Here is a 24,781-nt window from a genome sequence, read left to right on the forward strand (position 1 = left end):
TGCTGGATCTCACAGTGGCTATGAGAAGTTTCCTAGAAAGGAAGCCCACACTGTGCTTTGAAGCAAAATGGCAAAATTAGTGGTGTTGTTTCTGATGTGTGCTGGTCATATTTCTAAGTGTGTTGTGGTTCAGAGAAAAATTAACTGTGAGAGCATCACGTTTTCTCTGTAGCATGGCAGTCTCTGCATTGCCACACACAGTATGTGCTGAATTTTCCCAATATTATACCACGAGCATTGTGTTTTCTGTGTTGGGGCAGTGTGGTGATTGTCTGTACAAACTTGGAGGAGGAGTGTCCCTTCCTCTTCCAAGTCAATTTGGGCGTCGTGATAGGTTTCTCTTTGAGCAGTTGTTTTTGATAGTGTGTCTGCACTCTTCTGGTCTTGGCTGGATCAGAAACCATTGCACACGGCTGGGAGTTAGTTTGAGAAATAAGAAATGCAAACAAGAGCTCTGTATAGCAGCATGACAGAAAATAGAAGTCGCCTTGGTTGTGCTTTCCCTAGCAGCCCCTCAGTGGCTGACCTCTCTCCTCCTCTGCCCTGTGCAGATGTTGAGAGATTGCCCCTCTTGCAGCTGGGCCAGGATTGCTCCAGTTCCTGTGCAGATCTGCAGATCTTCACCTTCAACAGCTGTCTGAACTAGGTGCACATAGCCACCCAGCCGTGTGTCACAGAGCCTCTGTTGCTGTTTATTTTCACTCCCATTAGTGACTTCTTTTGCAGAAATCCTGCCTTGTTCCAAGATTTCAGGGAATGGAGCATGTTGAGACACTGTGTATTTCCTTTCCTGCCACATCTTTCCCTTGAATTCCTTCATGAGCTTTGAGATGGTGGAAGTTCAGTGGAAGGACTTGTAGTTGTTATTTATCTTTGAAGCTTCCTGTCAGTAGTAAGGCTTGTTTCAACCTGCTTTATCAAGGCTGGAACTGATGGTTATTCAAACTGGACTGTGTGGTCATGCACAGCTGGGTAGGTTGGGGTTCTGACAAGCTCTCAGATGACAGCACTTACCTAAAATGCTTTTCTCTCATCCTGTCTCTATGGTAAGTACATAAAACACTGTGGAAACATTGACATCGGGCAAGCAGACCTGTTGTCAAAAGGTGTTAGGGCTCCTACTAATCTCTCTTCAGGGGAAAAAAAATTCCTCCCAGCATACAAACTTGGCCACCACATTAGTTACTCAGCTGCTTGGCAGCTCCTTGTTGGAAATACTAGGAACAGAATAAGGGCCCTAATAAAGTGGAGGAAAATTTGGCAAGTACTTCAGTTAGCCCTTGATTTCACCATAGGAATAGTGCAGTTCAGAAAAAGGAGCTCTGAGGCGTGCCAGGGGTGCTCTTGTCATCGCTGGGATGGAGGGTTATTTCTGTGTTTTTATTGATGGTAAGTAGAGAGTGCTTTTTGGCAGAGACTGAAGGCATGAATTTGCCTTTAATGTAGTTCTGTTGGCTTGGTTTCTGGTAATTCTGTCCTTTTCACTAGCTCTGAGGAGAGGAGATGCTGCTTTTCTGGTTGTAGGAGAGCTGTTGGGGACTAAATGACACTGAATCACCCATTATCTCTTGGAAATAATTTTTTGATTCTGCCCATTGCCTGCTTTTTGGAAAATATTCTCCACTCGTGAACACATTTGGAATTTTAAGGAAAATAATTGTGGCATGTTTGCAATGGAAGCTTTCAGAAATGTTCCCATCTGATAGGACTGCTCTGCTCCATAAATACTACTAAACTGCCATCAGTTTTCCTGAGATGTCTTTCCATGTCTGTGGGGAGTAGCTTGGCACTGGCTGCTGCTTTCCACGTTTCCTTGCTCTGCACCACTCAACACTTCTGTTGTTGATATGTGATTATGGAATCACTGCCCCTCTATTTTTCCCCTTCTTTAAAAATAAGCCCTGTACTTCAAGAATAATAAGGTACAAGTTGTCATCTGACTGAAAGAAAGGGAGCTTTGTGGATATTTATATCATGGCTAGTGGCATTTCAGAGCCCTGAGGAAAAACAACACAGTTTCCAGTCTTCAGCGATGTCGGATGTGGCAGGAGGCAGTGGCAGGGATGTACCAAGAAGGGGATTTTTTCCAAGCTGTTACTTAACTGATATTAGCATTTGAAGGCACATAAGGCCTGACCTTTAATCCTATGTGTAGACTTGCTGATCTGCTTACTTGAATGCCACATTGTAGTGCAGAATGAAGGGGTTGCATCAGACCCGAGAGAAATCTTCTGTCACCAGAACTTGCCTGTTTAGGTGTGTGGCTGCATGAGCCCATCCCACAGGTAACATCTGCAAACTCAGAGCTTTCAGATGCACCTCCCTGATCTCTTCTCTAGCTCCTGTCTGAAGGAGTGATCATTGCATTCATCACTGAGTGATCATTCATCTCCAAAGCTCAAGCCTTGCTGCGTGAGCTGACAGAGAGTTAAAAAGGACGATCCTGACCTGCAGTCTTTCCCAAAAGTTTCACAGTGTTCCTCATTACACACAGACTTCTTGCAATTCACTTCTGTAGCAATTCAAAGCATGGTGCTTAATTAGTTTTGTGGGGCTTTAGTGGAAGAGGTCGGTGGGTTTTATTACATTCACGTGAAAAGTTGGAGCCAAGAATGTAAAATGAAAACCGAAGATGAAGAGTACCGGAAAGCAGAACGGGGTTTGTGAGGCGACCAGGCGTGTATGTGATACTGTGCAAAGTCCCAGAGAGTCTTCTGTCTAAACTGGTAACATACTTCAGAATAAATTTTGAAGTCACAGCTGTTGTGAGAGGCTCCAAAGATATCAGCCATGCAGGAGGGCGAGCTGAGAAATAATTCAAATAGGTGGGACTGACGCACCAGAGCTACACTGGGGTCCTCGTTGCCGTGAGTTTTCTGGGAACGCGCGTTCCACATCTGTGGAGTTTGGGATGTGCTCGCAGCGTCAGCCTGGAGTTACGGGGTCCCATGCTCTGGAAAACCAGCTCACTGAAGAGAGCACGTGGTCAGGCTTGCAGGGGTGCTGGGCTGTGCCCCGACTTGTGTTCAAAAGGACACCAATGCACACACAAAATGTTGCCACCGTGGTGTTCTCTAGGGGTGACTGACAGCTCCAGACACCGGCATGGCATGTCACTCTGCCAGCAGCCTGTGGAAAGCTGCTCTGACGTAGCCAACCCACTTGGCAACAGAGCCATGGCTGGCTCACAGTGCCTGATGACTCAGTTAAGTCCTGGAGTTGTTATTGCAGTGGAAGAAGTCGTTCTGTTCTTTAATTCCTTTGTGCAGCCCGTGGATCAGTTGGATGGTATCCTGCCAAGGCCTGTATAGAAGAAATTATAACACAAAGATCTTTTGGGGCTGGGCAAGTCGTGACTGTAGATTCTGCGTTGGAGCCGACGGCCCAGGAGGGTTTTCTTTTGCCATCAGAAAGTTTACCAGCAGTTCCAAATGCAGCTTCCTTGGTTACTGCTCAGTGCAGCAGCTGGAGGCACTCTCAGTGCCAGCCCACCCACATCAGCAGAACAGGGCACGCACTCCTTCATCCTTTTCTCCCCCTGCTGATTTATCACATGCTTTCTTACCCAGGAGACCAGATCCCCAGAGCTCTCATCTTCCCATTTCTGCTGCACACTCGTACCAGGAGCTCATGGCTTCATCCTTCTCCTCTACTCTGTCAGGTTTGTCATGCTTAGGCAGGCGTAGGGCTCATCTGCTGCTTGGGAAGCCAAGGTCAAAGCAGGAGCAGCAGTGGTTTTATTTTACATCTGGTTTGGTTTTTGGTTGGACACCATGATAAATGTGAGTTGCAATTGTGCCAAAAATCTACCTGGAGGGTTCATGTCTGCAAAATGGACTGACACATAACTTGCGGGAGAGACTGTTGTGCTCCAGGAGTTTGCACTAATGCACTTTTGCTTCACAGAGCTTATGGTGGTTTCCCTTCATTATTTCTATGCTTAAATAGAGTTTTGGGCAATTTTGAGACACACAGCATTCCTTGTCACTCTCACAAACTGAGTCGTATCAGAAGTAACAGCGTGTCATCTGATTCTGCATCTCAGCTTCTTCCCTCAATTATTTTACCTGACGTTAAGGGCACAAAGGTGCCCTTCTTTGTTATTCAGAGCAGCAGGAGCCATGCAGCCCTCTCCTTTTTCTTGCTTAAAGGTTGTCTGTTCCAAGCACTTTCCTGCATGATCACAAAAATCCTGATGCAACACGAGGCTGAACATGGCACCGAAAGGCATCCTCCAAGTCTGACACATCCCTTGCAGTGCAGAGGCAGAGTTGCAGGAAGATGTTGCAGCGCTTTTGATAAAGAGGGGGCACGAGCAGGGTCTGCAAGGAGGGAAGTGAGTTGGAGGGGGGGTTCCTTAGTCCAGGTTTAACGCTGGCCTGTGGGCTGGCTCTCCCTGGAAGGTGCTGGGTGATTGAGGATTCGCTGGCCTCTAGTGGTGACGCTGGGGAGAAGCTACGAGAAGCAGCTGTGTTATCTCTGTGCATGTTACCAGCTGTGCTAAAAGGCAGGTAGAGCTGCAAAACATTTCGGGTTTGAACTCTCACTTTGCTCCTGAAACAGTTAAAGGAGGTCCTGGACTCCTGTGCAGGAAGTCCCTTGATTTTTGCAGTGTCTGTTTTAGACCCTTGGGACTTGAGGGATCTACAGTGTCCAGAGAATGGATGGTTTTTAGATCCTTGCAAGTAAATTGTATAGAAAAGTACAGAAACTTAATCTTATAAAGCAATCAGAACTTAATATCAAAACTTTGTAAAGAGATGAATCATAGAATCCTAGGAGGGTTTGGGTTGGAAGGGACCTTGTTAGTAATGAGAGACACAGTATCATATGCACCTCAATCATGAGCAACTAATGAGAAATAGATTTTAAAATAAATTTTAATAGATCAGGACTGGGAACCAAACAAATTTGGGTTATGGTTTGGTTTGTTGGTTTTGGGGGGATTGTTTGGGGTTTTTTTTCAAGCATGAGTTTTTGTTGCTAGTGTCTGTGGCTAAATGAAAATGCCCAATTTAATCAAGTAGGTTCCCCACCAAAAGGTGCTAGTAAGCCCTTCTCGATTAAATGCTCATCCCTTTGAATTTTTCCTTCCCTTCTTCAAGCCTGCCTTCCTTGATCCCTTTCTTCCTATATCTCTCTATCCTTATTCTCAAATAATCCACTTTATTAAGATTTAGAGTACATTCGGGGCTGTACTCCTTTGAACCATGATTTTGAGAAGGGACTGGAAGGAAGATTAAGTTTTCATAAGAGCTCTTGGTCTTTTCAATATATTTCAGCCTTTGACAAAGACATTCACATTCATCTCTGGTATTGCCATTTTTGTGAGTCATGCTATTAGTAAATAAATATTAGTAGCACATGGGTGCCTCCCAGGATTCCCATTTCACCTTTTAAAATGCTGAAGCAGGCCCCACTCAGCACAGAGTGCAGTTTTGGTTCAGATCTCACTGCAGAGCTGTGAAAGCAAAGAAGGTGTTAATGCCACTTGCTAACAAGTAGTGGTTTTCTGTTCCCAGATGTGAAAGGACCTCCCACCCACAGACTGTCCTGTGGCCAGTCCCCCTACACCGAGATGACAACATGGGAGAGGAAATACTGCATCCTGACAGACAGCCAGCTGGTGCTGCTCAACAGGGAGAAGGAGGTGAGACAAGCTCACGTTGGTGCCTCACTATCTGCCCTTTGGAAATGGGGGGAAATGATGCCTCAGGTTTGAGCTTTTCTATTTTTCAGATTCTGTGCTGCTTTAGTGTGGGGGTCTGGGCTTCATACTGGGGGATGGTGAGCTCTCTGCACAGAGTAGGGAAAAAAAAAACAATTCCTTCTCTAGCTGGGGACCAAGGACAAATGATCCAGATCTCAGGGCCAAGAGCATAAACAACAGGGACTGAAGAGAGAAAAACAAGAGGGATGAGACTTCATGGGCTAAAGCTCTAATTGGACAATTAGCTCCAATATGCAAATGGAGCAAAACTTATAAAAGTTTTATGAGTTTAAATGGACAACCTGTGACCAGTCATCCATTTTGTGGCCATTTTGGGTTATGCTGCCCAAGGTGGATTCATTGAGGCCTCTTAACAAATCCCTGCTTTATTCTTTAGCTCTGTCTAGTCTCTGTTCTAGGTGAGCCTTCAGAAGGCCTCAACCTTTATTGGTAAAAGGAGAAGCCAGCTTTCTTCATCTCCCCTTTACTTCACTCACAAATCCTTTAAAACATATGCGAGGAGGAAAAGGGAATTTAAGAAGAAATTCTTTACTGCCAGAGGGATCAGACACTGGAACAGGCTGCCCAGGGAGGTTGTGGATGCCTCATCATTGTAGATGTTCAAGGCCAAGTTGGATAAAGCCTTGAGCAACCTGGTTTAGTGGGAGGTGTCCCTGCCCGTGGCAGGGGGTTGGGACTAGGTGATCTTTAAGGTCCCTTCCAACCCCTTCCCATTCTGTGGAAAGGGGAGCTAAGCTATCCTGTGTGTGAATGGGGTGGTGCACACAATTATAACCCAGCTGGCCCAGATGTTGGTGGCACAGAAGAGGTGACAGCAGCCAAAGTGCAAACTCCCCCCTGGAGTTCTGCAGCCTGTGTTTGTCTGCCACTGTGTCTTCCTGTGTTACTACTTCTTTTAATGGTGGTTAAAGCCACCACAGGTATGTAAACCTGCCTCTTTATGCCAGTGCAGGCATAAAGGGAGGGAAAAGTGAAGGCTTTTTATCCAGGAATTTTAGTCTAATGCCATAGTTTCCTGTATTTGGCGATGACCCCAATTTTTGTGGCTTTTCTTGATTCTTTTGAAGCTTCTGTATATGGCTGTTGTTACAGCCTGAGAGTGAGACCTGTTTCTGGTGTGGAACAAAATATTAGTCAGCTGTGCTCAGATTTATTTGCAAGGAAATATTGCCTTGCATAGGGAGAGTGGGAGGAAATGGTTTAGAGAAGGACTTGAGTTATTAGAAGGGAACAGCATTAATGCTGATGCGTGGGAGAGGTGATCAAAAGCAGGCAAAATGGAAGGCCCATTTAATGGCATTTGTTTACTGTGTAACTCCTTTTCTAGTCTGACAGGACTGACACCTGAGGAATTGAAGTATACACTGAAGAAACTCAGGGAGATGTGAGAATCATTTCTAAAACAGCGCTGTTCCAGCATGGCTGGACCAAAAGGATGCATCTCATTAAGAAATGTAATTGAAACAACACTGGCTCTTATCACAAATAGTTACCTGAAGGTGGTAATCATGCATTTAGGGGTTCTTATTTCCCCTACCACAGACAGCTGAAAGCATTTTGCTGGTAGTAAGATGAGTCTTTTGACTAGATCCTGAGGAGTAAATGTGGGAAGTTCAATGTATCACATTCTATTTTATGGTTAAATACACTGTTTTTTGTCAGAAGCTGAGGAAATTCAGTATAGACTATAGAGGGCCTGAGGTTTAAGTGTAGCAATAACCCCAAGAAAGCAAGCAGTAGTGTAAATTCTTGCAGTGTTCTTCCTGCACTACCACAATGAGAAATAGCTTCTTTTGGGAAATGCTGCATGCAGATGGGCCAGGCAGACATGCCTTTGGTGCAGGTGTGACTCCACATGCTGATCATGGGATTTGTGTCAGAAGCCTGTAGCTGGAGTCAGATTTGCCATTCTGATTTTCAAGTAATTTGTGGCTACTGTGAAATGAAAGGAAAAAGAGAACTCCTTGCAGAGCCATGAGTGTTCAGTAGGAAAATCAGAGGTTGGTTTAGTCTGGCTTCTGAGTCTGGACACACAGTCCCTTACAGAAACACACAACACGTAGTGCTGCCAGTCAGGAGAGAGACACAGGGCTGATACTCTGGATTTACACTTTCTTCTAATTTTTCTGAACTAGAGCATCCCTTTGCAGCCTTCCCGAGAAAAGGGAGGGGAGGCAACACAGTTAAATTTTTCTTGGCAAGTCATTCAGAGTTGAAAGAGGCTCCATGAAATGTGATCTAGAAACAGGAGTGCTCAAAGGCCTAAGGCAGCAGTGGGGTGAGATGCTCGTTAAGAGCATGATGATGGAAAAGTCTGTGTAAAAGAAGTCATAAAAGGATCCTGGGTGGGACTGCTGGTTCAGGGAGCCTAAGCAAAGACCAGGTGAACAAAGAAGAGGGAGGTTACTTCAAGAAAAAAAAGAAGATTATGTTCAGAGTAAAATTATTGGAAAGGTGATGCTGGAGGAAGTGTTTTGTTGATTCAAACCAGGCAGTAGGGAACAGGAGCAGGAGAGATTCCTGCTCTGAACACAGTCATTAATGATAGAGTGAGTAGGTCAGAATTCCTTTGGGCTGCTGAGGAGGATCTTAGAAACAGTGTTCAGGACAGAGGGACACTCACCAGTGAGGGAGAGGGTGTGGGGGAAGAAGAAAGAGATGGCCACAGCAGAGTGCCCTTGTAGCCCAGAGGGAGTGATGGATGCCTTGAGAGGCTACCAAGTACAGAGGCGGGACAGTCTTAAAAAAATAAATTAGGTATTTATTAAAAAGGTCTTCACAGGATACACCTTGGGCAGTGCAAGAGCCCGGCTGTGGCTCCACCCAAGATGGACCCTGGGTCATGAGTTTTCACACTTTTATGAGTTTTGGTCCATTTCCACATTGGGGTTCATTGTCCAGTTCCAGCTCCAGGTGATGCAGTCCCATCCTCCCAGTCTGCTCTCCTCCATTCCCTGCTGTTTGCACTTTTTGGGCCTGGAGCTGCAACAGTGTCCTTAGTTCTGGGGCTGGAAAATGATTGTTTCGTCTGACTAAACTGTGAGGAGAACTTAGCAACACTTTATATGAAGTTCAGAGTTACCTACTAGTGCAGAACAGAATCTGGAAAACATGAAAGCTCAAACTTAAGGCATCAGGAGCGCTTGCATCACTGCAAGGCTGACATAACTTGAAAGGTGTAAGTCTGAAACCTCTCATTTTATTCTCTGTGCATCTGCTTTGTTACTTCATGGAAGAATATCCAAGAAGTTTGGCCCGTGTGTGTCTGGAAGGGAACAGAAATGTGTGTTTATACTGCTCTGTAAAATCCTTCCGCAGGTATGTGTGTCCAAGTTAGCAAGTTTAAAATATACACAAAATGTAAGCAGGTAAATGGAAGAATTCTCCACTATTTCAGTTATAATGCTAAATTTGGGTTTTTTTCAGTTAGTGCTGCTAAAACACAGCATTATGAATTGCTGTATTTTGAGACCAAGGGAACACTACAGAAATAAACACTGCAGTAGAGAAAACTCATTTCTCATAGTGTCCCACCACTATGGATTTATTGTCAAGGCAGTTTGAATGAAGTATATGCAAGAGAAATTTTGTGCTGTGCAAGAGTGGGTTGAAAATCAGAGGCCTTTTGAAGTGCAACTTGATCCAAAAATATCTGTAATTACTTGGACAAAAATAGTCTGGCAGTATCACCTTGTGTAATGTAGAAAAACATTAATTACTTGACACCTTGTCAGCTTTATGAAATGAGAATAGGTGAGACTGAAGAATGAAAATTATTAATGAAAGGAAGAGTTCAATTCCTTAAAAAGTAAGTAGAAAGAAAATTAATCCCTGTAGAAACGTGGGAGATGACTTAGCAAATAAGGAGTCCTGAGTGACAGGAGGTGTGCAATTATTACACAGTGTGATAATATTTAACAGCATTTTCCAAGACAAGGAAAACAGGCCTAGATTGATGCCCATACAAATCAGGTATTTCTTCTGCAAGGTGGAGTTTCCCCTGTCAGGCAGGTGTAGATGTTTTCATCTGCTGTGGGAAACCTGTTCCATCAGCTGGGGGGAGCTGTGAGGGCACAGCAGACATGTCTGTAAAATCAGAGCCATTTAAAACAGGGAAAGGGAATGAGTGTTCATAGAGAGAGGTTCCAGACACACAACCCTGGGCACAGCACTTCCACTTGGAGGGATGTGACAAATGGCTGCACCTGCCTCTGGGCTGCTTTTTATTTGGGCTTTGTCAGCAACTTGGCCACAGTCCTGCAGAATGTTTGTCTTGTGTTCACTTGGAAATGAAGATGAACAACACTTTTCCCTGTGTTAGACTTTTGTTTTTCCCCCTCCCTGCACCCAAACCTCATCTTTCTTCTTGGATTTAGAGGTGGTTTTGATCAAGGGCAAAGGATAGCAAAGACCTACATGCACTGTGACAAGAGCTACTGCTCACTGGTGCTGGTGACAGGCCAGCAGCAGCACACCTGGGATGTGTTTTCCTACTCTTCCATCTCCTGTGACTGACACCAGCAGTGGTATGACAGTGGTGATCCCAAGGGAGCAAACACTGCTGCATGGGGCCCTAGGGAAAGCTCTTCCCAGATCTCACTGCCCTCCTCAAAGGACTTGTCACGTTGGGGGTCTTACAGCAAACGTGTCTCACCTGTAAATAAGAGTTTGTCAAGGCTGAACCCAGCCATAAGATAAGATTTGCCTTAATTCCCAAGCAAATTTTATTTCCAGAAGCCCAGAGAAATGTTTGCTGTCAACATTTTTAAAGTGGATTTCCGTGTCAAAATTTTAGCTACCTTCTAACTTTCTGAAGGAAGGTAGAAATTAAAACGCATTATTTAACTGGTTTGACATGATTACAAACTTCCTGACTGTTAGACCAGAAGAGTCTGCAAATTCTCAAGTTTGTCTTGAACCACTCTTTCCAATCTGGAAAAATCCTATCTGCACTGAAGACTTTTTTTTCCATCTGCTTTTTTTAAAAGAGACTATCTTAGTTTGCCTTTAAGAGGCATTAAATGCTTGGAAAGCTCTTACTCCTGTTTCTTCTGAAATCCCCTCATCATCAACTACTAGAAATCCCTGATACAGAATTTTACATACTTAAAAAGTATGTTCAGTGGCAGGTGAGCTGGGATGCTGTTCAAGGATTTAGAGTCTGAGCTCTGAACCCATCCTCATTAAATTTTGAAATTTGTCATGGAAACGTGACCTGTGATGAAAATTGTTAAGATTGCTAAAATGATCAGCATGTGGACTGTCCTTGTGTACCTTTTCATCACAGAGTTAACACTGCTCAGACCCCAGTCCTGAACCAGCAGCTTCAGCATGTCAGCTCAGGGTCAGAGAATTCCCAGGCTGGTGAAGTCTCAACAGGGAAAGAAGAGGATAAAGCTGGATGGGGAAAAAATAAGAGCTGAAAGACTGAATCACCGTTAGAGTCCTGACTCTGCAAGGCTGTGTCATTCCCTTCAGTCCTTTGCTGAGCTGCCTGCTGGAGTGGCAGGGGCTACAGGAGTGTTGGGAAGGTTGCAGATGTCTGCCTTGGTCTTCACATGGTATTTATTTGTGCACTTCCTTGTGTTTTGGTACCTCCCCATCCCTGAATCCATTCATCTGACCACAGAGCACTGAGAAAGAACTGTTTGAATGTGTCCAGTCCCAAGGGATGCAGAGCTGCTGACCAGGCTCATTTTGCACGTTCACAAATCTGTATTTTTTTTAGAGCAGGCTGGTCTCATGCTAAGCAGTAAATACTGCTCCTGCAGTCTTGGAGTTAGTTCTTTCTGTCAATATAAATCGAGACTATGGTTTTGGAGAAGTTTTACTGTAAATAACAAAGCATTTTCAAGTCAGGCTTAAAGGAATCTTTCTGAGTTACTTTAGTGGGGAAATCAATGCTGCAGTAACTGTACTGGTCTAGAGCAAGCAGGTGGGTGCAGGTGCAGTGAGTTCACTGGGACAGGAGTGTGGCAGGGGTTTAAGGGCTGCTGAAGCAGGTGTGGGGTATGACTGGTCATAGCTGATCTGGAAATATGGCTTGCAGCATCCCACCAAAAAATTCTCTGAAGGCAGTCAGGAGAGGCAGAGGGTCAGGAGAGTGTTTAGGAGGGAGTAAGAATAAATGAAGCCTCCAGATGAGAACTGAAAATGTGTGAATTTGATGGAACATAAACTAACAAAATTAGTCTCTGTTTAACTTACCAACGTGCTTTTGCACAATGCTTATACAGCTGTAAAAATCACCAGAGAAGACAATAGTCTGATCAGAATAAGCACCAGGAGTTTGGGAAACTTGTTTTGAAAAATGGGCACTATTTGAAGGAGACAAAGAAATCAGGATGGTAATAAATAGCATTTTAAAATGACCTTAAGAGAATGTTAAGTGCTTAGAAATCAGGAAATGCCAGAACTAGTTTTGAGAGCCATTGTAGTGTGGTGTGCAGCCTGTTTCTAAAAAATGCAGTATCTCTGAGATCTTTTACAACCTTCAGTGCAAATGAATGATAGCTTTTTGTTTGCTATTAATACTAATTTTTCAGAGTTGATGGACGATATGAAAGGATAAGCAGCACAGGAAGTAGGACAGGGCTTCTATTTCTTTAGGTGCCAGCTGTGGGTTATGTAGCCACATGGGAAGAAATTGCCATGCCACATGTACTGCAGTTGTACTGTTGGAACCAAAGTCCTCATCAAAAGTACACTGAGATGTTTTGTGCCTCCCTCCAGTCCCTGGGTGCTGAATCTCCCTCATCCCTGAGGTTTCCTCCAGCTGTGGAAGGTTCAGGGGGGCCCTGCCCAGCCACAGGTTCCAGGCACGGTAACAGGCACCAGAAGGTGTGGTGGCCACCAACAGAGGACGTGGTGACCACCAACAGAGGACGTGGTGGCCAGTAACGAGCGGTGCCGTTGCCTGCACGGCTGCAGATGGCACATCTCTCTGGGTTGGAGCGACCACAAGTCCCGTGGTTCACCAGTACTGAGCTCAGTTGCCCCCTGACCATGGCAGGAGCTGCTGGTCCATAGCCATGAGCGTGCTGCTCGGGGCTCTTTGGAGGAGGCGCTCTGCAGCCTGGGAGTGCCTGTACATCTGCTGCGTGCACCAGGTAGCTGTCGCAGGTTTTGTTTTCTCCAGGTTTTGCCTGGAGCCATCCGAGCAGCAGCCTCTGCCTGACTTCGTCAGTGTGGAAGCAGCCATGGTGTGGCCCTAGGGAAGCAGTTTGGAAAGGCAGGAGTGCTTTGTTAGTCGGGGGTCAGAGGATGCTGGCACCTGCTGGTGGCCATCGCTGGGCTGAGCGTGCCCTTCACCGCTGCCACGCTTTCCTGGGGAGCCTCCGGAATTTTGTGTTAAGGCCACAAATGCCACGCTGTGCTCGAGAGCTATTAGCAGATGAGGAGAAAATGAATTCCCCTATCAAGATGGCGTAGTAACAGCGTGGCCTGGTGCCGAGTTAACAGCTGTTGGCATGGTTTTCCCGCAGGTGCCTACGGAAGGGATCCAGGAGCCGCAGGATGCCTCCCGCGGGCGCTGCCTGCGCCGCACGGTCAGCGTCCCCTCCGAGGGCCAGTTCCCCGAGTACCCGGCAGAGGGGGCCGCCCAACTAGGTAAGAGAACCACGAGAAATAAATAAAGAAATAAATATATCAGGTGAGCTGCGAGCTCTCAGAGGGCAGAGCCCGGCCAGAGCAGCCTGGCTAGGCGGGTACCGCCGCGGGATGTGGAGGTCGCACAGCCCAGGCGTTGTGCAAATGCCTCCAGCAAAGCGACTGCCAAACACCAGGATTTATCCAAATATCAGGGAGATGGTTATGGGATGCTGGAGGAGCATAGCCCACAGCGAGCTTTGTAGATGTGTTTTTAAACTCACTAGGCAGCCCTGGGATTTAGAGGTGAGAGCTGCTGGTCAGTAGGAATGCAGCTCTTGTGGATGGCTGTAAGTGGTTCCTGCTGGTTTAGAGCTGTTAGCTGGTTATGTTTTACCTCACCTCTGGAATTTCCTTGGCTTCCTATTTTCACAACAAACACCCAAAACAGGTTTTTCTCTAGCTTCCCTCATGCCTGTTCAGGGTGCTGTTCCTAAAAGAAGCAGCCATCTGCCTGCTCTTTGCTATAATTGTACATGTTGAAGTTTTGGCAAAGCAAAAGAAAAGGTAGGTATTAAAAATCACAGACAAAGTTGCAGTAGTTCCCCAGGTCCAGGTTTGGCCCAGTTCCCCCTGTTTTCCACCCCACCTGTGGCTGCATAAAGAGCACCATTCCAGCTCTTCCCAGAAAAGAAGGAAGAGGCAGCAGCCACACATTTGAAATTATCTCTTCTTTCTCTTCCCAGCCTATGCAAGAAGCTTTCCTTTGCATAGGCTGGTGAGACTTGGGAGCAGTTCTTCCCTGGTTCAGCTGTGAAAAATGTCACTGCTGGGAGAGTGAGTGATGAGGAATAAACATGCATCTGTAAATAGTAAAGCAGCCTTGATAGCTGCTATCCAAGGTAAAGAGCAGATAAAGTATTTTTCATTTCACAGCCTCAAACACAGCCTGGTTTTTGTTGGTTTTTTTTTTTTTTTTTTTTTTTACTAAGTATTTTATTTTGTGAGTATATTGCACACAAGTAAGGAAAATCCCACCCTTGTAGACAGTAAATGAACACAATGAACTGTATTGCTTATTTATTTTTACTTTTCAATAGCACTGTTTAACTCTTCCTTATTTGAGGAAGGCAGATAAGGTTCTTTTGTTATATTTCTTGGACTACAAATTGGAAGTCTGAAAATAAGCAGGGCAAAGTTGGGGATTTAGGAGGAAAAACTGCAAAATACTGTGAGATGAGCGACATGAAAAGAGCCCTGATTTGATTTGTTTGTGGTGTTTCAAATGCCCCTCTAAATGATCATTTTGTTTTGCCATATGAATAAATGTTCGTTCTTGTTTGGAACTAAACCTGGTATTAATCATCTTTACATAGTGTTGTAGGCAAAATATTTACTCCAGGTATATGGCTAGTGAGGTGAATAAAGAATTGTATTGCAGCCAGTCTGCACCAGGCAATGAATATAATTTATAACTTCACAAACTAGAAAGACCTCTAAAAATCTAAGATTTAAATACCTTCTTCTTCTTCTATAACCTGTGCAAAAAGGAGTGGATTTTTTAGACTTCTCTGAGCATCTCAATAGCTGGAAATCCCAGTGTTATGTTTTTAAATGGAACCTTGTAACATCCTTGATTTTTCTTGAAGGCCATAGAGAATGGATGACTCTGCTATTTGATATCTGCCTTGCTGTGTGTTTTGCTTCAGTTTTAGATGCAAGTGGCATCTTGTAATGTGTTATTTGATATATGCCTGACAAGAATATATTAAAAGTACAAGATATCTCCATGTGAGAGCTACAACTGTAGTGAATACAGATGTCACAGAGTGTGTGGGTAAAGGAACTGGGCATGCAATGGGAAGGGAAAAATTGGGCAATGCCCTTTCTGTGAGTATGGATGAGAGTGGGGGGAAGGTCATATATAATCTCAGATTGCAGTGCCCTAGGTAGTTCCCCTGTTCTCACATCCTGGTTAAAAATGTCTCTTGTCATGATTACAGAATTCCTGCTAATGAAAAAAGTGGGTTGATAGCAAGCAGTGGGAATAGCTTTATGTCAAGATGCTGAGCCAGAGGACACATTAGTGAAGGGAACCATTGCACATCTTTATACAGAGAGGGAAGCAGATGGTGGCAGCCGGGACGTATCACAAGCAGTACAGATAACAACTGCACTAAAATAGCTTTGGAATGGACACCAAAAGCTGAAAGGCACAGCAGAGGCAGCTACAGTATCTGGTAGAGAAATTGCTATGCAGAGCTGATAAGAATATCAAGCTTGTCCCAGGAAAGCATGTGGATAACATGGTAACTGCAGGCCGTGCATCTGACAGTGATATCTGAAATTACTCCTTGCAGAAGAGCTCCTTAGGATTGGCTCTAGTGCAGAGGTGAAGGCATTTGCTCTTTTCCCTAAGTAAGGTTGCCATACCTCTCTTGTGATTTACTAATTAATAGATTTATTTATTAAAAATCAAAAAGGAGGGATAAGGTGATGGAGCTCTTTTTCATTTGTAGCAATAAAGTTATAACTTGCAGGAGAATCTTTTTGTTAACGGAGCAAATGGAACAGTGTGTTATTCAAGGGCTTTGCATAATCAGCAGTAGCACCCGTTCTGCAGATTTCTGTGGCATTCTTTACAGAATTGTGCACACATCCGTGTAGCACCATTCCTAGGAAGTGTGTGGGAGAGAAACTACCCACGTTACATCTGAGAAATGGAAGCAAGAGATGTGTAACTCCCCAAAGTTCAGCTCTAAGTCAAGTGTGCTTCACCCACGGGCTGCTGAAGTCGTTCTCGCCGTCTCTTTCATTTTCCCCCTTGCTGCAGGGTTGGCTCAGCTGTTTGGGAGGCAGCTGCTGCACCACTGTGGTTACAGTCCCTTGTACTAAGATAGACACCAATTTCCACATACTTCAGTACAGCAAGCTGTAATTTGTGATGGTTCAGCAGCTGCCAGAGGAGCAGCTGAGCCATCCCTTCTGAGCCGGCAGAAACCACTGTGGTCACCCTCAAACGAGGGCCAGAGGGGCAGCACAGGGGAAAAAACACAAGATGGAAAGTGACTTGTTTAAACACTGAAAACTGATCAGATCATTTAAAAACTCCAACTCCAGGGGCACATCTGCTGCTAGCTTAGAAGCTTGCCCTCTGCTTGCAGGCAGGGGAGAGGTTGTTGCCGATGCTGAGATTTTTTTAAACTCCTGTCTGGAAGATACACTGTACACTAAGTTGTGTCAGCAAGCCATCAGTTAAATATATGCCCTGAAATTTCCTTGGTGCATAATCCCTATCATTGTAGTAATACCTCTGTGAGTGAACAGGCACACTCTAAATATGTCATTTGCTTGCTAGGATTTCATCTTGGCAGCACTTACTCAGAGGAGCCTCCATTCAAGAAAGCTAAAAATGTAGCTGCAATTTCTTCCTAACTCCAGCTTGACAGCCTCTAACCTTCCTTCAAGTGTTATTTGCAGTGGGGTAATTCTGTTACAAAGTGTGATGCAGGCCCTGGAGACCAGCACCTGAATGTCACAGGAAGAGGAACTCAAGCTGGCCCGTCTCTGTTTTGCCTGATTTCTGCTTCAGATCCTGCTCTTTTTCTAACAGGTGTATTTTTTCCTGTTAGGGAGATTACATCCTTTTAAAGGATCGTTGTTTATAGCAGTGTGTTGGAATTAGCCCATTCATGCAGTAAAAGCATGATTCAGATTTCCACCATTCATGCTGTTTGACAGGCTAGTAGCAGTTACCACTTCCTTTCCCAAAATAATTGTCTTCTCTCTTGCTCTGCTTCCTTCTTGCCACCTGCTCACTCCAAATGAGAGTTGTTAAGGAGACTACGCAGCAAAAGTTTGGATTCTGGCAGCTTTGTGGCATTAATGTGAGATTTTTTTCTTTGCCTGCATATGTGAAAATATTAGGAGGAATTGAAATTGAGGAAAGGCTTTGGGGTCTGGTCTCTGTTGCTGTTGGTTTTTGTTGGGTTTTTTTTATTTATTTTAAAGTATAAGGAAAGAGCATCATCAGGGAGAGTTTTTGAGATTCTCTGATGCTTGGAAAGGCTAGTAGCGATGCAAATAAATCTTCTTTTTATATTTGGAGATGAAATCATCCAGGACGAAAAAAAAAAAAGACTGTTTCACTTGTTGAAACAAGTTAACCCTGCTTTTTCTCAGTCTGAATATGCATCTCTTGAAAAAAGGTTGCTGAAAGGAGGTCAGAGGTGAAGATGCCCTTTATAAATTTTCATTTTATCCTCACCCTGAGTCACTAGCATTGCGAATGAAGCTCAGATCTGTTTTGATGCCAGGCTCAAATTGCATTGCTACCAGGTGAGCAGTTAGCTGGGCAGAAATCCTGCCTCTGTACTCTTCTAAAATCCAGAGGCTTTGGAATTGGAGTGAGCAACAGAAGATGAGTTAAGCAGCAGCTTGCTGTGTGCCTCTTGGAACAGCTCCTGCAAGTCTCTGCTGAGCCCTCCTGCCTGGGGAGGATTGCTCCAATACCCAGCCCATGCTCTTCCTTCAGGTAAAAACCTGGCAGGAGAGAGCAGAAAAGAGCTAGAAAGATTCCTGGGGTGATTTTAATAACTTCTTTTTCTAAGACAAAGTTGTTTACAATTAAAACTATCAAAGCTGAGCTTTGCTTTCTGTATATTCCAGCTGGAACGAGTATCTGTGATGAAAGAAAAAACAGATTTACTCTGTGCTCACCACATAATTAAGATCCTTGTACAGTAACAGCAAAGATAAATACCTGGAAAGGGTTACTAGTTTTAGAGGTAGGGAGAGGGAGACTGTTTGTTTTGGAACATGAACGATTGTTTGTGACCTGTTCAATGGGAGAATCTGCAATGCACCAGTTTTTACACTCAGTAAAGATTTTTATGTTCAGCAAAGATTTATTTAGGAGATATGCAGGAATTTGGTATCATGGAAGTCCTGTAACTTCTAAGAAAACCCTGTGCCAATAAGAGGGCTGTCCTTCACCTTCCACCACTCAGCTTGGCCTACAAAGAATATCTGTTAGAAAGTAGGCATGAAAAAAAGCACTTCACAGCTCCCTGTATCTCATCTCTAGGGGTTTGTGATGTGTCTTGGTGCAGTAATTTTCCCGGTAGCACTGTCTGCTTTTTCACCCTGCTGCCATGTGCAAAATACCCATCTACTGTCAACTGTTGTGCATGGCAGGGATACAAAACAGGGCTTGGGTTTAGCCCTCAGACTGAGGGGTGTGTTTGGCAGTACCTCTGGCAGGAAGATGGATTCAGATGTGCTGATTTGACATGTTTGCAGCTCTCTGGGTTTGCCCAACCTGGGCTTGCACGAGCCTGTTTGTGTGTACCTGCGAGAGATTCCCATCCTCCCCTCTGCAGACCCGGGAGAATCAGATGCCTTGCTGCCAGTTCCCTTTATCGTGTCATTTAGCAAGCCTCAGTGAGTGGTTGGGGATCTTCTTTTTCTTTTTGACCTGTGCTTTGTATACCACAAAGCTCAATTGCAGTGCCCCCAGCAGCTGCAAGGTGATGCTGGACTGAGGCTGGGACAGGGAGCAGGGTTCTGCACCCTGGGGGATGTGACACCCTGGGGGATGTGACACCCTGGGGGGTGTGACACCCTGGGGGATGTGTTTCCACAGACTGCAGGTGCTCCCTTGCATTTTCTGCTTCCATTCTCTGCTTCCCTTCAACCCAGACCTACCAGAGTTGCCAGAACCCATGTGTGGGAGCCTTTAGCAAGCTGGGATCTAGAGCCTTTGGCTCATGTAATTACACAAACAAGGCTTTGCTGACAACCACAGCCTTTGCCTGCTTCACTGTCTGGTGCCTTGGGTCATGATCTCTCAGTGCTGTGACTTGGGTATGAAGTTTAGGGAGTGTAATTATGCCAAGATCAATTGAAACTCTAAAACTTTTAAGTCTTTACATGGTATTGTTTACCCATCGTGGTCGATCCCAAAATGCAAACACATACAAACCATGAGTTGCCTTTTAAAAACCCTCCTATGAAATCCAGGACATCTTGGACATCTTTACAGGCTACAGAGGGAAACATCTACTGTATGAAAAGTGCCCTGCTATCTTTTGCATCCACAAAAGAGGTTAGGAAACTTTAAGAAAAGCCCTGAAGTGATCTGAAATTTGGACAATGTACAGTGCAATTTGCCTGCCTTGGAAGGATGGAGAGTTTAGACAATTCTGCCTGAAATTAAAGCTGACTCCAGGGAGGCTGGATGTAACAAACAGGATGCCTGGATCACAGTGACATTCCCCTGGGCAATTGGAGTTATTTGTATACAGAAAATTGCCAAGCTGCTATCTTTCTTCTTCTATAACACAAGCGAAGCCAAAGGATTTTGGTTTGTTCTGAATGCTGCTGAAACTTTATTCCCCTGCACATAGATTATCTGTGCTGAAAGCTGAGTTTCATCATGAAGCAAATTTTATCTGTTTAGATCTTAAACCTTTTTAGGGCAGAGATAAAGGGTAAGAACACATAATCTCAGCTTTCTAATACTGACACATAATCCATTAGGGCTTTTTTTCCCCCTTATAAATGTATATTACATCCCTGCCCACTGCTTCCAGAGCACACACAAAAAAATCACTTTAGTGATTTTTGAATTTTCTGTTGAGAGTATAAAGAACACTCTGTAAGAAGAGCATGTTGTGCAATGTAGTGATTTCTAAGAAATGGTGGCTCTTGGGCCATCTGGGGCAGATTTGTTGCCTGTGTTCTAACCAAACCTTGGTTTGTTATGAAGGACCTTGTGATTTTCCTTTGTTTTCTCAGGAACAGCAATAAAAACTTATTTATGAAGTTCTTGAGAGAAATCTACCTTAAATCATACATGAACTCACTGCGGATTGTTCAATTTTGTAGCTTCTCTTTTCCAGTTGTTTATCTTGTGGCAAAAAATAATCACACTTCACCCAACCAGGTATACTTAGCTTTTTTCCATCAGTAACAACTGGCTTAACACTTAATGGAAAATTAGCCTTCCTTCCTGCTGCCTGAATTTCCTTGTCTTGTCTGGAGTTAGTTTGAACTGCTGAGCTAAACTTAAATGTACTGATCTGGTTTAGAATTTGATATTAGTTTACAGAATTAACCGTTGATCAGTTTATTGCTTTAGCATAAATTGATGCTCAGAAATGCAGGTATTTATGAGATTGAATTAGGTGCATCTAGTTTGAAATTCAGTGTGCAGAGCTGTCTCTGCTGTGCAGGGGTGTGCACATTCCTGCCTCCCTGCTCTCCCACCCTCCCTGGTGCTGCTTCTGTCGCTTGCCAGGGGAATCGATTCAGCTCCACGCAGCGAGGTCATGCTCACATCCTTGTTGTGGTGATGGGCTGGCTTTGAGGCTGACCTGGGAGATGTTCCAAATTCCCCCCAGCAGCAGCCTGCAGTTAGAGGAGCTTGGGTGTAACGCAGAGCTGCTCTCTGTGTTGGCTTTGATGGAGCCAGTGCTCTCACAGTAGGAGTGGAGCCACAGCCCAAGCATGTACTGGGGATTTTATTAACCTGCCACCCTTTGTCAGTGATCCCTCTCTACTGGCACAAGGGGAGGAAAGGATTAGAACTGGGATTTTATCTGCAAAATGGACAAAAAAAACGTTTGAGCAGCTCAGCAGGGAGAGATAATTTACTTAAAGGAAAAATAATAAAGGCACGGAGGAAAACTGAAGTCCTCCAAGAGGAAATTGGGCTATTGAACTCCACTGGAGTTCATCAGGAACTCTTCCACCAGGCACCTCTGTGCTGCAAGCTAATCCTGGAGTCCCAGAAGCAGCCTTGGAGGTGGAGATATGCATTCTAGCAGTGATTAGTGCCCATTAAGGTACAACTGGTGTCCAGTAAAGTGCTTTTGGCTACAGACTAATAATTCTTGATGTTTGAGGCTGCTTGATCTCATGCATCACCCAGTGAAGAACTGAAGGGTTTTTCTGCTTTATTTTTTGTCCCAGTTGAAACTGCAGCTCCTTTCAGTGAGCTGGATGCAGTTTAGGTGAGGATCTGACCCCTGAAAACTCCAGTCATCTCACTTGTTCCTCCTCACCAAAGGTCTTTTCCCACTGTTCTGTGCCATGGACAAGCTAAAGCAGTAGCATGAAAGTCCTGTTATTTGAACAGAAGTAATGTAATATTATCAGGGGTTTCTGATAATTTTTATTCAATGTCACAGTCTTTTGGAAACAAATTGTATCCCTAGACTTTACAAATTGCATTTTGAATTTCTGAATCTGGAATCTAGAATAATTCCAAGTACTTGTATATTCTGCCTTTCCCATCCCTAATTTATTTATTTATGATTTGTCCCATTCACTCTTTCTACCTAAGTATTCAGCAGATGTCTTTGCTTGAGTCAGACAGATTCTTCAGCATTTCAGAAATCTTTTTTTGAGGTCCATACAGCAAGTTGAAGGATTGACAAAAATAACTACCAGGAAAGAACCTTCCTGCATCACTAAAAATGGCTTCTTTAGGAGAAGTAGGCAGATTATGGCCGTATTTCAGAGATGAATCTGAAGTTTTAACCCTTCTGTTAGAACCTGTTTTCAAAACAGAGGATTCCTAAATGATGGAAAAAGGAAAAAAAAAAAGCAAAACATGGGAGCAAATCCAAAGTACAAATAAATAAATAAAAATAACAAAAAAGTTTTAATAATTTTTTAAAGCAAGAATCCATTATTTGCCCATAAAAGCACGAGAACCCTTTGAAGAGATGTACAGGCAAACTTTTATGTCCCAGTCCTTAATTTTTCCATCTTTTCTCTCGTGCCCTGTGGTACACATGCATTGTGTGCTGTTGCTCCACCCTCGGAAGCGATGCTTTTCTGTGCTGCTGGATGCTGCTGGTGCCCAGCTCTGGAATGGACAGTGCTGTGTAATTACTGAGCATTCCTGGCTCTCTGCCTTGCAGAGAGGAGATCATGGGCCCTTATGAGCTGTTGCTGCTCTTCTCCAAAGTCTGGCTCCACCGTGATCCCAGGTTTTCCCTACTGCTTCCAGTAATTCCAAGCAGCAGGTCAAACCAATCTGTGCTTTGGAGGGACTGTGTATTATGTTACTCTGCTGTTTTTGAGGGAGAATGCCTTTTTTTTTGAGCTTCTCTTCCATTCCAGTGCTACTCTTGGTGCAGGATCCCTGTGTGTAATTTAGTGATTGGTTTTGGAGGGCAACAGAGCAGTAACAATTTTTTAATGGTTTATTTGGCAGTCAGTATTGTTTAAGCACACATTCAGAAAGTTTCTTTCCCAAGGGTTAGGCTTGCTTTTTTTTTCACGGGTTTTCCTCCTGGAAAGCCTTGGCAGGAGGCAGGCTGACCAAAGCTGTTTTTTCCAGGGGAGACACTGAGAGTGTGGGAAATCTTTACCTGAGATAATGTGCAGAAGCTGTTTTAAGCAACCCTGCAGGAAAAAAGGTGGTGGGAAAAAAAAGGGGTGAATCACAGGTATTGCAATCAAATGGCAAAATGAGAGAAAATTAGGGAAAAAAAAGGAAGAAAATTAAAAATGAACAGCACACTTGCTCTTGACAACAGCAAAAGGCAGCCCCTCAGTTCTTGGTGAGTAATTTTAGCTTGTTTAGCAACAGGCTGAGCAACTTCACATTCTTCTTGTGTGTGTGTGTGTGTGTGTGCTCTGGTGCCCTGGCTGGCAGGTGGGACCTGCTGGAGGGTCCCACCCTCCCTTTAAAAGCCCTTTAAAAATGGGCTTTTAAACGTGACACGCTCTTTTGTCGGGGTGTCACGACGTGTGTAAAGGGGATGGTGTGGTTTGGTGGGGTTTGGCTTCTGTGCCTTAAAGTGCTATAAATAAATGAAAATGTAACGCCTGGAAGCTCAGGAAAAGGCAATTGGTATCAGACTTCACCATTTCGCTCCCAAAGCCACAGATCTTTGAATTTAAAGACAAAAATAAAAGGCGGCGCAGAAAACAAAGAGGGGGGAGGGAAGTTCATTGTTTGCTTAAGTGACTCTTGGGGCTTTTTTGGTGCTGTGTATTTCCTAAACTGTAGAAGCATTTGAAGTGGGGAAACATCTTCAAAGGAAGGGCAGTTTTCAAGCAGATTCGCATATATTTCCTGGTCCAGCTCATGCGATGTTTTCACATAAACCAGCTTCTCGCACTCTGGGCAGCGTCCGCAGTGTTATCACCGTCTTAAGTTTCCCTGTGGCCGCTTTTAGCCTCGGAGCCAGCCGCTTGAAATCCCCGAGTTCTCTCGGCATCGGGCGGCTTTCCACGGGAGCGTCTCCTCCGGCCCACGCCCCTTGCACCCCACCCCGGCCGCTGTCGCTGCCTGTCGGGAGGGCAGCAATGGGCTGTGTGCCCGTGTGTGTGCCCGTGCGTGTGCCCGTGCCCGCCGGGCCGTGCCGCTGTGGGGAGCGCCCGTGGCGCTGGCGGGGCGGGCGGCTCTCGGGGGGCGGCTCTCCCCGCGCAGCCCGAGCCGGGCGGCTCCCTAGGGAGGCAGCGCTGCGCGGCTCCGGCTGCGCTGCGTTCCTGCCCGGCCGCCCCGAGGAGAGGACGGGAGAGGCTCCGCTGCCCCTGCTCGGCATCCTGGCAGGACCATGGTGGAGCTGATTCCCGCGGAATGCAGCGCGCAGGTGAGCCAGACCCCTCCGGACGCGGCCGGATCCCTGCCGCGATCCCAGCGGGGCGGGGTTGGCTGGGAGGCACAGAGGTGATTTCAAATCGCTTGGCTCAAAGCGACTAGAAACTTGTCCGTGTTGCATGTGTGTGTCAACCGGTTTTTATTCGTCGTTTCAGCTTTACGCACAGGTCTTTAAAGAGTTATTTACTTTTCTGCTCACTGGTACGAAAATTAAGTGTTAGTATTGGGACAACGTGTAGATGCAAAGATGAACAGGTTTTTGTAAACAGTTTAAAATCTATTTTACTGCCACTAAAATCATGAGGTTTATTTTTCTCCCTCTCGCTGAAAGCCTCTACCTAAGTCGGTACATTTTTAAATGACATTGGATTTCTAGATAAGGCCAGACATCATCATTCAAGGGCACCCTGTAGGAATATTTGTCAGTGTTTACTTGTGGCTGGCATTATGTGATGTTTCCAGCATAGGAAGGATGTTGCCAACCTTGCTTCCTGTCCCCCAGAAAGTGATGGTAAATCAAAGCACTTCAGGGAATCCTACAGGTTGCACATAAAAAACAAGATTTGGTTTCCTTTCAATGTAAAGGACACTGCCTTAGCAATGCCACTTGCTTTTCCAGCAGCTTTTGTCCTAAAATGTATTAAGTGATAGCAAGCTAGAAAGCATTTAAGTTTCCTGCCTTTTGATATGGTTGAACAGTTCCCAGTAGGTACAAAACCAATAAATGTTGTCTAAGGAACTGGGGAATGGAATCTCCTGATTCAAATGTTTTCTACCTTGGAAACCTCCTTTAATAGGTGCTGATTACCATGTCCTCCTTAGTCATTTTGCTCCTCATCCAT

At 44.8% G+C, this 24,781-nt stretch overlaps 1 protein-coding gene across 11 annotated transcripts in view; it reads left to right on the forward strand.

Moving 5' to 3' along the window:
- The window catches only part of RASAL2 (RAS protein activator like 2), a 164,279-nt gene that overhangs the window by 76,603 nt on the left and 62,895 nt on the right, over nucleotides 1-24,781 (forward strand). For 10 of the 11 annotated variants that reach the window (XM_038144994.1, XM_038144995.1, XM_038144996.1 and 7 more), the window contains exons 2-3: nucleotides 5,523-5,650; nucleotides 13,216-13,339. In XM_038144994.1, coding sequence (XP_038000922.1) covers nucleotides 5,523-5,650; nucleotides 13,216-13,339 — 252 coding nt within the window. Of the gene's footprint in view, nucleotides 1-5,522; nucleotides 5,651-13,215; nucleotides 13,340-18,952; nucleotides 23,932-24,781 lie in introns of those variants that run through there. The other variant, XM_038144999.1, reaches the window with a different exon arrangement.

This window comes from Motacilla alba, chromosome 8 (assembly GCF_015832195.1).
Source record: "Motacilla alba alba isolate MOTALB_02 chromosome 8, Motacilla_alba_V1.0_pri, whole genome shotgun sequence".
NCBI lineage: Eukaryota > Metazoa > Chordata > Aves > Passeriformes > Motacillidae > Motacilla > Motacilla alba.